The 13,803-nt window shown below is 33.8% G+C and overlaps 2 protein-coding genes across 2 annotated transcripts; one reads left to right on the top strand and one right to left on the bottom strand.

Annotated features, from left to right (window-relative positions):
- The first annotated feature begins 2,246 nt into the window (after positions 1–2,246).
- On the top strand, positions 2,247–6,897 carry LOC145598319 (uncharacterized). The gene is made up of 6 exons (XM_081654658.1): positions 2,247–3,055; positions 3,151–3,209; positions 4,065–4,134; positions 4,245–4,376; positions 4,472–4,600; positions 6,181–6,897. Exons 1-6 carry the CDS (start codon positions 2,369–2,371, stop codon positions 6,691–6,693), a joined length of 1,590 nt encoding a protein of 529 aa, XP_081510784.1. The 5' UTR covers positions 2,247–2,368; the 3' UTR covers positions 6,694–6,897.
- A 505-nt stretch (positions 6,898–7,402) lies between these two features.
- LOC145598008 (putative membrane protein At4g09580) lies at positions 7,403–11,015 on the bottom strand. The gene is made up of 4 exons (XM_081654295.1): positions 10,561–11,015; positions 8,527–8,797; positions 8,271–8,441; positions 7,403–7,901 (listed from the first exon to the last, which is right to left on the bottom strand). The coding sequence occupies exons 1-4, from the start codon at positions 10,758–10,760 to the stop codon at positions 7,776–7,778; spliced, it is 768 nt and encodes a 255-aa protein (XP_081510421.1). The 5' UTR covers positions 10,761–11,015; the 3' UTR covers positions 7,403–7,775.
- Between the last annotated feature and the right edge of the window lie 2,788 nt (positions 11,016–13,803).

Raw genomic sequence — 13,803 nt, 5'->3', positions numbered from 1 at the left:
ACATGAACATATATTAGTTTGAAAATGACCTTGAAATTTCATAATCGATGAACATATATGCATAGAATATATAGTAAATAAACACCCTTGAAGCTATGAATATGTGATTGACCATATGTCCACGTGAGAAAAGACATATATTGAAATTCAAAATTGAAATGAACATGGAATATTTGAAGAAGATGACAAAAACATGAACATGCGTTTATCAAAATTTTAATAATTGTATGCTAGTATGTGAAATTGTGAATGACCCAAATGCTAGTATGTAATTGAACATCTAGCAAAATAAAAATAAACATTTATCCAATATTTTCTCACTCCAAACTATGATAAAGAATGAATGTTATTACGTGAATGACTATGTACATGAATGAACATTTCTACATAAATGAACTTATATATATATATATATATAAACTTTTATATATAAATGAACATTTATATAAATTATCTATCTATTTAATATGTTAATGACTATATACTAATACACAAATGAACATTTATCAAAATTGAAATGAACAAAAAAAAAAAAAAAATACTACGATTTAAATTTATTAACACTTGCATTTCTCCAGAATCTTTGTTTTTCATCTTTGAAACCGTTTCCTTTGTTTTCCAAATAAATAAATAAATAAAGAAATGTATTGGTTTAATTTAATGGTTTTTTACTAGAACTATATTATTATACTTACCTTGATACATTTTCCATGGTTGATTTTTCAATTATATTCTTGAAATACAATCGCAACAATTTTTTTCGTTCGAAACTTGAACAAAATAACTTACTCTTTTTAAATTTCGCCTTTGTTTTGATGAATTTCGAAGTGATTGAACAAATTCTTGTGATAATTTTGTAACAATTTTGCCATTAAAGCTTTTGATGAGAGAGAAAAATGATTGAGAAATGGGTGAGGAGAGAGAAGATGGCAAATGGGTGAGGAGAGAGAAAATGCAAAAGGAGGTTTTGATTTTTTTTTTTTTCTTTGTATGTATAGGGGTAAAATCAGTTTGTGTGTAGTGGGCATGGAGATAGGATGATTAAGTGTAATGTTTTGATAGGGGGTGTAGGTAGAGCTCCCTACTCTAGGGGGTAGGGATAGATAATTAGATATACTAAAGAGGGTTGTAGGTAAAAATTTTCACACCATGTTGCCCAATTACGCTTATTGTTGTGCATAGATACAATCGCAATGATGTTAACCATGTTGCCCAATTACTCTACCTTATTTACCTCCTTCCAACCTACTGCATCTTTTTTTTTTAATTTATTTATATGCATCAGTTTGATCGGCACATTTGCCGAGGCGCTACTTTTACCATAAATATATTTAATTGTGTATTAGTAAAAATTGTGACAAAATTATCGACATTATGACGAATCTAATGATATATAATATAATAAAATTTATTCATTTTTTAGAGGTGAAAAAATTAAGTAACCATGGTATGTGAATAGTGCAATTGTCAAAATGATGCATATAAAAAAAAAAACGGAGGGAGTATGAGATAAAATCGCATCTACCAATCTTGTCTCATTATGCTATTTGGTTTTCAATGGTCCTCAATTGTTAAGGGTCTAAAATTAATACTAAGAGATGAAGCCCGTGTGATACACATTTTGTTTGAATTTTTTATAACATTTTTTTTATTTATGTGCTAAAATTTGCTACATATTTAGATAAAATATATAATATCAAAATATAGTATTTTATATTTAATTAGTTTAAACTTAAAAATCTCATTCACCAATTTTATTTACATGACATTTGAATTAATTAATTCTTAAAGAAAATAATAATCTCTTATTTGATTGGCTACAACTAAAATTAAATCTTACGTGTCTCTTTAAAAACTCGGAAAAAAACTCCTCTTCATATATACTCCCTCCGTTTTTAAATACTTGGTCCACTTTCCATTTGCAGCCGTTTTTAAATACTTGCTCCATTTCCTTATTTGGAAAGCTTTAACAATATTTTAATTAATTTCTTTCACCTGGTGGACTCAACATATATAATCTCTCTTCGCCAATTCTCTCCACTACTTTTATTCTCCAACCAACCCTACTATCTCCATATTTTATTACTTTCTCCAATTTAACCTAAAACTCTACGCATGGAGAAATGGAGAAGTATTTAAAAACGGAGGGAGTATATATATACTTCATATATATATTTACTCCGTATTAGATTAAATTGATTCAAGTAATTTAGACCGCCCCAAACATAAATGGGCTGATTTGCAGCCGTCTTCAACCTTGCACCCCTTTCCCCCCTCTTACGTCTCCTTCTTCCTCTTGCGTATCTCTCTCTCTCTCTCTCTCTCTCTCTCTCTCTCTCTCTCTCTTTCCTCAAACGCAAGCTTAACAATGGCGAAGAAATCTAAGGAACAACCCAATAAAACTTCAACTCCAAAATCTGAAGAAAATCCCGCAACTTCTACCAACATTCTAGACAAATTATTCGGCGAAATTCCTGATACCGAAGTCTCTAATTCCCTATTTTCTTCCGAAAATCCCTTTCGAAGAAAGCCAACAGATTCAATTCAAACACCCCAAATCCCAGAAACCCCAATAAATGCCGAGGTTTTGAAATCCGAATCCAAGACAAAGAAGAAAAGCAAGGACGAAAATTCTTCTGTTGAGGTTAAGAAATCGAAGAAGAAAGATAAATTAGAGAAAAACCCTAATTTGGGAAGTATTGTTAATGGGTCGGAATTAAATTTGAATTTAGAGGAGAATGAGAAGAAGAAGAAGAAGAATAAGAGGAAGAGAGATGAATTAGAGAGAGAATATGAGGTGAAGAAATATGGGGTTGCACCAGATGAAGAAGATGAGAAGAAAGAGAAAGTGGGTGGTGGGAAGAAGAGGAAGGCGTTGGATAATCCTGCAGAAATGATGGTTTCTCAAGAGGGGTATGATGATGAGAGTAAGCTTTTGAGGACTGTTTTTGTTGGGAATTTGCCATTGAAGACTAAGAAGAAGGCTTTGTTGAAGGAGTTTAGTCAATTTGGGGAAATCGATTCGGTTCGAATTCGTTCTGTTCCTACATTGGATGTGAGTTTGTGGCATTTTTCTTTGTTATAGGGAATTTATTTTGTTCTTGGGTATGATTTGGTTTGTGTTATTGAATTGTTTTTTTGTTGTTACAGAGCAAGAAGCCGAAGAAAGCTTTGGTTATTAATGGGAAACTCAATGAGGCAATTGATAGGTAATTTCTTTTTCATGTATGAAACATCAACTTATTGCTTTGCTTTGTGTTTCTGTTATATACTGCTGTAGATTATATGTTTTGGACCTTTTGGTACCTTTACATTGTGTTTTGAATTGCAAAACACATTGATTTACATTGAGCAAAGGACATGGTGATTAGAGATAAATCATAACTGTCAGCAAGCTGCAATTAGTTCTAGCCGTATGTTATGAAATCCCATTGATCTTATTAAATTTGTGATTTAGTATTTGTTACTTGTCATTCAGATTGTTTCCTAGGTAATGTATTAGGAGAAGTTTTGAAATTAGATAATTGAAGATTGAGATTGGTTGATTAGGGTTTAAGACAGCTACCGGTGTGGTTGGTGGAAACTGAATTACAAAGACATTGTAGTGGTAGGAAGGGAAATTAAATTGTGTTAGTTTGGTGAATGGCAATGGGGATGAAGATGTTAAGTACTAGAATGTGAAGAATATTTGGTTGGACAGTTTGTTATAGGGCATCGGGGATATTTGCTCTCACCTCCTTTATGCATCAGACTTAATTTTATTCCCTTCACATATGAAATGGAGAATAAAGGAGTAAGACTATATACTTTTCAGAAATAATAAGATATTAGAGAAATTCAGCTAGTTTTTGTTTAAGATGAGGGTTTTCAAGTGAGAAGAAAGAAACATTCTTGACTTGCATAAAGGGTTTATACTCGATTGTATTTAGTTTGCTTGGCTGATTATCTGGTTTTGTCATACATTGGAGTACTTGTTCATGATATGCTGTCTTCATGTGTAATTGGCTAAATGATTTAGATTATCCACGTTTGCTTTGTATTTTCTGATAATGACCTTTATGCAGTGTCAATGCCTACATTGTATTCAAAACAGAGCAAGCTGCTGAAGCCTCCCTAACCCATAATATGTCTATGGTATGTATGCTGTTGGGTGGGAATTTTATCTGCTGATGTTTATATCTTTTCTTTCCTCAGTAAAGTTTCTGGTTAGCTTCACTTTTGACCCATAATTGACTTTGGTTTAGATTGGAGGGAACCATGTCCGCGTTGACAGGGCATGCCCACCTCGGAAGAAACTGAAAGGAGATGACGCTTCAGCTACTCTCTATAATAATAAGAGGACAGTTTTTGTGGGTAATTTGCCATTTGATGCTAAGGTATATGCTTGATATGCTTTCCATTTTTTTTTCTTTTTAAAATTGTCTATTCTATTCATTTTGCTTATGTTGCTCATTGGCTGATTTCGAAACAGGATGAGGAACTTTATCAGTTGTTTTGCAACACCAAACAACTTGAATCTAGCGTTGAGGCTGTTCGAGTGATTAGGGACCGGCACACAAGTCTTGGAAAAGGGATAGCTTATGTCTTGTTTAAAACAAGGGTATGCCTTAATCTCTGTCTATGCAATATCTATCATGTGCCTAACAAACATTAAACATAGAGAGATACTACATTTCCAATTGAAATGAATTTATTGCATGAACAGGCTCATCTAACTATTAATTTTGACTTTGCATCCTTTTGCTGCTGCACGTATTTCGAATTGTGGAGGTGTGAGGACATCATTACAAGGTTGCCTGTGTTTTCCTTTTGCAATTTGTTTGATGATTTAGTTGCATCAAATTACAATTAACTATCCATTTGTTATAGACTGGAAAATTCAGAATTATAGAAATTAGGAAGAGATGTGATGAAAATTGGAGAGTTGATCACTTGATTGTTATTTGATGCAATTAAATCACCAAAATTTGGTTTAAAGTCCTTGTCTTATGGGAGTAGATGGAAAATTCCAATAAAAATATAAAGCAAAGTAAAATCGAAGTCATTCACAATTTTCTTTGTGGTTTATCTCTCTTGATTTTCTGTTTATATAGTATTTGATTCCCTCACTAGTTTCTTCTCCAAGCTTATTCTAACCTCTAACTATGCATTGCCTGGACTATTCCTCCTTAAGCTATATAGTTACACATCCCATGATAGAATATGTATGTTAGTCTGCTAATAGTGTTCAGTGTTTTAGTAGTCAATAGCCCATATTTGATAAATACTTATATATGTGTATCAATTATTATCCATAGGTGGATTTATTTAGTTAATCACATATATTCTGTAGGAATTATGAAGATTTATGTGAATTTATCCTTTATATTTTGGCAAGTATTAGTCTTCACGCCTTTTACTTCATGTGTATTAGTGCGGACATCTCGTATATTGCTACGCTGGAGTGTGTATGTGTGAACTTATGTCTCCACTTTCCTTGTCCCTTGTTTAGTGAGGGTGTGCAAGGAATAGTACCCCTTGGTAGACTTGAAGTTTAATTTATGCATCAAAACCTGAAGGGCCACTTTTTTATAAACAAATATACTGGGATTAGGGCCTTATCTGTTGTCATAAGCAGTATCACATGCTGTGGCTTGACTGCCTATTTTTCTTTTTTATCGAGATGCTCAACTGTTGTTCCTTATTACCAAGATTGAAGTGGAGCCTGCTTATGTTTGCTACTATATGTTACTATAACTTTGTAAAATACTGGTTGTGACAAGTATACGGCATTATGAATTTATGACAATAGGGTGATTTCTTTTTATTTTAAAAAAATCTCTGTACCAAACCATCACTTCTATATTATTCTTTTTGCTTAAGTATTGCTAATGTTTGTATGATGGCTTGTGGACTCTTAAGCAGTTAAGCTTATTCTGTCGGTTTCACTAACATCTCTTTCAGCTTATTCTGAGATTGACTGGTAGTTTAGGGGAATATGAGTTGTCTTATGACTTCATCTTCCAGTGATATGTAGTATCTTAAGTCATCTTTTTAATGCAGACTATAGGCGTGATAGTTACATTGGTGTTGATGCTTGATAGATTGTTTTTCACATCATGTTTATGTGATGTTCATCTAGAATTCTTGAATTAGGTGAACATTTTGTGACAATTTCTTAATGACGACTTTCTTGTACAGGAAGCTGCAAATATTGTTTGTAAAAAACGCTTGAAGCTCCGAGACCGTGAATTGAGGATTTGTCACGCAAAGGCAAGCACCCAATCCTCCACACCCTCTAAGAGAAAAAGTCCAGGAGACTCAGAAAGCTCCCCTGCAAAGAAATTTTTAGCAGGAACAAATACTCGCTCCCCTGCAAAGAAATTTTCTGCAGGTGCAAAGACTCCAGAAAGTCGCTACAAGGTTGGTGCTGGTGGTGATACCTCCTACCAAGGTTTACGTGCAAGTAAATCTGGGGAGCAAAAGAAAGCCCCCATAAGAAGAACTGCTACAAAAACTTCTTTTAAACCCGCAATGAAGAGTGGAGACAAAATTAAGCAGAGGACAGATAAAAGACCATCAGTAGCAGCCAGAAAGGCCAAAGCAATTGCTATGCAAAGTGGCGGTGCTTCTATCAAAACAGGGAAAAGAAAAATGGATGCCAGAACGCCCCAGAGTTCTAACAAGAAAAAGAAGGCTATGAAATCCAAGTGAAAGGGCCTTAGTGTGTAACTGTTCTTTGGCCATTTTTTGTCCTTTGGAAAATTTGTTATAGTTTTCACTCAAAAATAGAGACCCCTGTAGTTTGGTCTAAGCAGTTAATACAGCTGTGTACGATGTCCAAAATGATATATCGCGAACTGATGCAGTGCTGTATTTGTAAGTGTATGGCAATATATCATCTCCTTTGTTTTTTCACTTGTCAGAATTTTTTCTCTACTGAAGCTTTTGAGAAATTTCTTGCACCTACTCGGCTACACTTGTGGATTCGCCTTTATAAAGCAGCTACATTAGGGCTCTCTAAAATTGATGTGGCGTATTATTTGAAACAGAAGGCCTATCCCTGTAAAGTGTAATGATTGTAGAAGAATCAAAGCTTTAACCTTTAACAAAAGCATAAGTATGAGTATTATCACACTATGTCAAAAGAAAATTATTACTGATTAACCAGCTATATTGTGTAGCAAACTTAAATAATACTTATAAGAGGGGTTGATTGCAATCCAACTCAACTGCATTAAACGTTTTTTTTTTTTTTTTTTCTCTTACAAAAATGAGACTGTGTTATACTTCTTAGGAGTTATTGGTAGGTAGCTCTAGCCTTCTCAGCTGTGAATCAGCTGTAAACCAATCACATTTTCAGCTGTCATTCTATTCAGGTCTTAAATTGAACAAATGCTGTAGTGAAGGACCAAGGACAAAATTGAATATGAAAGCACTGAAATTCCATAAAATGTAGAATGCTGTCAATTTTACATTGCAAAGTGAAACCAACCAACAAATCTACTAGCACTATTATCCACAACTTTCACAGAATTTTAGCTATCAGCACAGCACAGGCCTTCTAATGATGCAATTATAGAGCAGTATAGTCGACAGGTATGATATCCTCAAGAGTTATCCAAGGTTAGACATCAGGCCCTAAGCAGCTGTCCCTAAAAAAAACCCCTCGAGCTCATTCCTTCAGCAGTGGTGCGGGGGACAACGGGCAGTTTATTGGACCGTAAGATCTGTACAGAAGTGATCACAAGTAGGAGGTTCATCAGTATCAGCATACACTGAGAAAAGCTACATGGTTATGCCTTGTTCTTTGACATCAAGGTAGGGGTGACTGAAACAATCCCAATGAGGAAAAGTGTTGCTATTGACTGGAAGTCATACAGGTCGCCTATAGATCGCAGTTCTCCGAGAGCAATTCCAGCCTGCCAATCACAAAAGATAAAATCGTATCACACACAATATCTCCAATATCCATGGTTTAAATTTTAAAAGAGGAGAAAGGAGATTATGAAAAGTGCAAACATTAAAGACGTACAATACAAATAAGGAGAAACTTAGTCAAAATTCAACGCATATATTTGCTAATTTACACAAACCACCTCTTAAATTCAGTATATAAAAGAGAATGGTCGAATGCACAAAGGGCTGAGGGGCTCTATGCAAATTAACATGACTGAGGAGTGGTTTCAGGCAGACATATGTCATATTAGTATATTACTTGACAATATTTCATTTTCACTATAGAGAAAAGAAAACTAATTGGTCTTAATATAGATATGTAGGGTACATACTCTGACGGTGACAAAGGCAGCAGGGATCAGTCCAATGAAAGTCGCCAAGAAGAAGATGTGGTAAGGGATGTCCACGATTGGAGAAGCTACATTGATAAATGTGTTTGGTAGTGTCGGCGTTACTCTTAGGAAGAGCATGTAATTCAACAAGTTTTGACGTCTCTTTGCAACCTGAAGGCAATGGAGGAAATATGATCAGTCTGAGAAATCGTTGGTCATGTTTAATAAACAGTTTATAAGCAGAAGTAGCTGTTACCTGAGCTTGAAAGAAAGTCAGTTTGTCCGGCCATAATGAAAAAACAAGAGGTCGGCCAATCAATTTTGACAAGAAAAAGCAAGACGAAGCTCCAGCTGTTGCAGTGAAAAGGACCAGCGCCAAGCCTCTAAATACACCAAAAAGAGCTCCAGCTAACAAAGACATAAACACAGTTCCTGGAATCATGAAAGTCTGCATGAAAATGTAGACCACAGAGTATCCAACCAATACTTGCAGCGTATAGTCACTCGTGTAGCTCTCGAGATGATCTCTAAAAAAAACAAAGGATGAACATCAATATAACAACAGAGCTTCAGTACATCATTTCTTCTTTCAATATCGTGGCATTTCCAGGGAGCACTTTTTTGGAAAAAAAAAAAAGGTGACATAAATTAAACAAATACTTGCCAAATGGAATAAGAAAGAATTTTATATTTGCATAACTGAAGAGTAGTGGTATTCCTAAGCTATTTGATGGGTCTGGAATAATGACTAATGAAAGAAGACACAAAAATCTACACACTGCATTTAGAAACATGCATACTTTATAGTGTATGCTATCAGTTCTTACTAGATCAGCCTAGATGACTACATCAAGTCGACAACAGCATCTCAAAACCAATGAATGTAATTAATTGATAAGGTCTATCAAAGACAAACCTAACAACCATTAAGCTAAATAAAGGTTTATCAAAGACAAACCTCACAACCAGAAAGCTAAACAATGAAACAATCTATCACATCCAACTGTTTTAGACCCCTCAGTCTACTCTTGAAGGCACACTAAAAGTTTGATAATAACTCAGTTGAATACTCCTAAGAAACACTGATTCAAGCTCCAAAAAAGGGCATGACAAAGCCTCTATATTTAGCATAAAGACAGGCATATGTTAAACCAACCAAGCCTCTCAAACCGGAAATAAGCAAAGCATCACTAAATACCAAATGTCATGTCACAAAGCAGGGATAGGGAGCCCATAGCAGCAATGCTTTATGATATTTGGGTCAAAATGTGATAGCAAAAGACAATGCTACAAGTATAGTACACTCCACTTGAAGAGGCTATCAAATACTAAATGATCAACATATCAAGCTCAAGAGAATGTAAAATTGTAGTATCACAGCAGTGATGAATTATTTCATTAATCACTTATTAGTATGGCTTAATTCCCAAACTTAAGCTATAGAATTCTGCAGCTTTGTCAAAATGACTATTATCTGAATATCATTTCCCAACCAAAGCAAAGTTCATCAATAAAACTGAAAGAGATATAATCACACCTTCATAAACATAATAGCTACATCAAGTTCAGAACACTATATTGAAAAGAAACCGAAACTGGCTTGCTACGCTCATCTGATGAATGTTCAGACAAACATAGAGTATACATTGTGACTGAAAACTACATAACCACCATAAATACAAAGTTATAACCATCAGAAATTCAGAATGCAACATTACCAGAAAATTTACTAAATTCCAGAAATCACATGCTAATAAGGTATCCTAATAATAATAATTTAGCTTAAGCAGCAAAATCTACTGAGAAAAGCTGTGCATGCAGCTAAGAATAGATCAATACTAATTTGGACTACCTGCCAAAACAGAACAAAGAAAGATAACTGTAAGTAGAATGAATTAAACAATCACATTTTCACATTAATGTCACAATTTAATTTTTGCCGTATTGTACAAGAATTTGCAAAATCACACTTACAAGAAAAGCAATGAATAGTAACGGCATGCTAATAATAGAAATAAGATTTGAACTAACCTAACCAAACATAGTCCTATTAAACAAACAGCTTATAACCCATTAATGCAACACTAAAAAGATTCAAGCTTTTCTCCCTTTTTTGAATAAGAAACAAAGAAAATCCCCTATTTCAGATCTAAGTACAAACTTACAAGAAAATTAAACTCGGAATATTAGGGGGAAAAAACATCAAAAAAAAAAAAGTCAAATTTAAGCTAATAATCATAATGAAAAACTCAAAATTGCTGAAAAAAAGATTAAATTTATGAATGAATACCTAAGAATTTGTAAATCGTCAAGGGTACGAGGTAACTTGAGGAAGCTATAATCAGAAGAAGGCATAGTTAAATAAACACCCAAAAGCCCTAATCCATATGCAAAAACAACCCCAAAAGCTGCTGAAACTTCCCACATTGTTAATGGATACTTTGAAATTGATTTTTCTTCACAAACTAATCTTTCATCTGATTTCTCCATTTTTTTTCTTCGATTTTTGCACTAACCCCACAAAAATTAAAACCAAAAAAAATTCAAAATTTCTCAAATTTGGGGTTTTTTTTTGGGGTTTTCTGCGATTAAATTGTGTAATGACCAGATTTAAGAAGATAAGGAAGATTTGGTTTGGTTTACTTTCCTAACACTTCTCTGATATTTCTATTTTTTACGTTTAAGCTTTGTTCGATTTTGTGGGAAATTTTTTGAGAATATTCGTTTGCCAAAGAATAGAAATATCCTAATTGATGATTATAGATTTTATATAGGATTATAATTAGGGGGTTGTTATTTGTCGCTCCCATTTTACCGGGTAACGCTCCCCTTTTTTCTTGAAATTCCAATTTTACCCCTAATATATAAATACGGTTTTTCCTTCCCAACCAACATTTCTCACAACAATAATATCAACATATTAATAATAATAATAATAATAATATTAATAATAATAATTAAACATATTACTAATAATCATATTAATACAACAAAATTACATTAATTATCAAATACTAAATCACAACAATAATCACAAGACATATGTTGATAAACGTACTTAACAATTTAAAAAAAAAAAAAAAAAAAAAAAAAAAAAAAAAAAAAAAAAATTGGGACATCCGCCTAAAATTTCCGGATGTCCCTAGGTACATCCGCCTAAAATTTCCGGATGTGCCTAGGTACATCCGCCTGAAATTTCCGGATGTACCATGGAACATCCGGATTTTTTAGGCGGATCCCAACTTCCGCTTGAAATTTCCGGATGTTCCATGGTACATCCGGAAATTTTAGGCGGATGTCCTACTTACCGAAAATAAAAAAAAAAAATACTTACAGAATGATCCGACGCATTCTCCGGCGTACGTATGTTCCACTCGCCGTCCATGACCCAAGACCCGTCGGAAAATTTAACGATTTTTGAAAATAGAAATTTTAGGTGGTCGTGGGGACCGATTTGGTTGCAAGGTCGTGGGGACCGATTTTGGGAAGCTCGGGACAACAATGTCGTGAAGTAAGGGTACCGTTTCATGTATGGTGTCCAAATGGGGAACAAGTTCATTTTTATAACCCATATTGCATAAAGGGCATAGTGGTAATTTCAAGAAAAAAGGGAGCGTTACCTGGTAAAATGGGAGCGACAAATAGCAGTTGAGTATAATTATTGACAAGATTTGTTAACTTAAATTAATTTATTTTTTTCAAATTATTGTTTGGTGGGATTTAAATATTCTAAAAGGGTTGAATTGGGAGAGATGATGTGGTCCAACTTTGGTCATTTGTTTTCTCGTCGTTTATGATTTGTGGGTAACACTTGACGTTTAAATGGAGACGTTCAGATGTTAATTTCATTTCATGTTCATTTTAATGATGTCTTCACCATGTTTTTATTTAACATAATCTCCAAGGTGTGTCAATTCTACATTCGGGTGCTTAGAATAACGCCTAAAAGACCTTAATATCACACGCTTCATTTGAGTCATTTCTTTTTGGTAAGTCATGTGTACCACACATGTTAGAATGTAGCCAACTAACGAGTCTAGATACATCTAAGTATATTAGATGTGCTGAAACACTAATTCAAAGTCTTATTCATTAATGTATAGTACAAAACCAATTGGATGTTGAAGTAGTGGTGATTATGACTACACTTAGTAGGGAGAACCTGTTTTCAATCCCTGCAATAATAATTGGAAAGGGAGATCCCCGAATCCGAATTAGCTTAAAGGGTAAACCGTTACGAACACCCAAAAAATATTAATGCATAGCACAATGCATGCTACACCAGGTGGATGGAGCAGTCTTGGGGCAAAATAGCAAAGAACACGTGAAGAGGGGTTGGAAACCGACGGAGAAAACAAAGGAGATAGCGGCCCCAAGTGCAAATGCGCAAATCGTGGGGTAGTTTTAAGTTTTTTTGCATGTGCTACTATTTGCTTAAACTACGCGTTTTATGCTTAAATCATAGAGTAATAATAGATTAATAGTACAGTCAGCTCCTATAATTACACTTATGCCCTCATTATTTGTCGCTTTCTACACCAATTGATTTTCATTTTGCAAAACACTTTTCTAATTTCTATCTTTGTCCTACTAAATGGGTTTTTGCTTATGTATGTTTGAATCATACTTAACCAAAGATTAGGAACAGTATAATGCATGACTAATAGATTATGACGATCTATGAGGTTATACTTATGCTTACTCTTCATTATAATATTAATGTCTTAAACATTGATTGAGATTTACCAAATTATTTAAATTATTGCTCTTACCCCCATGGCCCCATTCACTATAACGTGGGATCATGATTATATCTTTGGATCAAGCAACTTGCATCATCATATTAATAATAATGAAAATGTGTTGAGGGTTAAAAACTTATAATACATGGACACTTCACTTAACTGTCTTATCCGTGTCGAATATTAGCACGTATTGGACAAGGCGATACATCTTGTAAAAAATTTTAAAATCATGTCTAGTTTAGTTTTTTTTTTTTTAATTTTTTTTAATTTATTTTTTTTAAATATATATATATATTGGAATAGTTCAACACAAATCAAATTCTACTATAATATGTCCCGTTTTGCTTTTTGATATGTTACATCATCATTTCAACTTTTTTTATAATTTTAGAAAGTTAAAGTAAAGTAAGGGTTTGTTCTGATTGACTGAACTAGACTGAGCTGAACTGAATATTTTATGTGAAAAGGAAATTAAGAATTGAATTGAAATGAAATGAAAATAATCTGAAGAGAACAAGCCCTAATAGTGAAAGTGAAAGTTGTGACAGATATATGTTGGGCCATGGATAATTTAAGATGCATCATGCATTAATGTGCGATTCAAATCATTCAACGCATTCATGTGTTTTAAGTTTGCTTAACCGGTTTATAAGTTGTAGTTTTTGTATGCTAGCCCATTGGGCCTATTGCTTGCCCAAACTTAATTCTATACCAGGAGCCTGTCCATCGATTCAACTCACTCAAGCCATTACCAATTTACCGTCTACTGTAATTTAATTTATTTATTT

The sequence above is a fragment of the Chenopodium album genome, chromosome 20 (assembly GCF_948465745.1).
Source record: "Chenopodium album chromosome 20, dcCheAlbu1.1, whole genome shotgun sequence".
In the NCBI taxonomy this organism is placed as follows: domain Eukaryota; kingdom Viridiplantae; phylum Streptophyta; class Magnoliopsida; order Caryophyllales; family Amaranthaceae; genus Chenopodium; species Chenopodium album.
This window is presented reverse-complemented; position numbering and strand designations above follow the sequence as displayed.

Excerpts from the sequence above, each read along its gene's own strand:
- LOC145598319 (XM_081654658.1), top strand. The coding sequence starts at position 2,369 with ATGGCGAAGAAATCTAAGGAACAACCCAATAAAACTTCAACTCCAAAA. Across the intron at positions 3,056-3,150 it reads GTTCTGTTCCTACATTGGAT|AGCAAGAAGCCGAAGAAAGC; the intron begins GTGAGTTTGTGG and ends TTGTTGTTACAG. Across the intron at positions 4,601-6,180 it reads ATGTCTTGTTTAAAACAAGG|GAAGCTGCAAATATTGTTTG; the intron begins GTATGCCTTAAT and ends TTTCTTGTACAG.
- LOC145598008 (XM_081654295.1), bottom strand. The coding sequence starts at position 10,760 with ATGGAGAAATCAGATGAAAGATTAGTTTGTGAAGAAAAATCAATTTCA. Across the intron at positions 8,442-8,526 it reads TGACTTTCTTTCAAGCTCAG|GTTGCAAAGAGACGTCAAAA; the intron begins GTAACAGCTACT and ends CATTGCCTTCAG. Across the intron at positions 7,902-8,270 it reads CTGCCTTTGTCACCGTCAGA|GCTGGAATTGCTCTCGGAGA; the intron begins GTATGTACCCTA and ends TGTGATTGGCAG.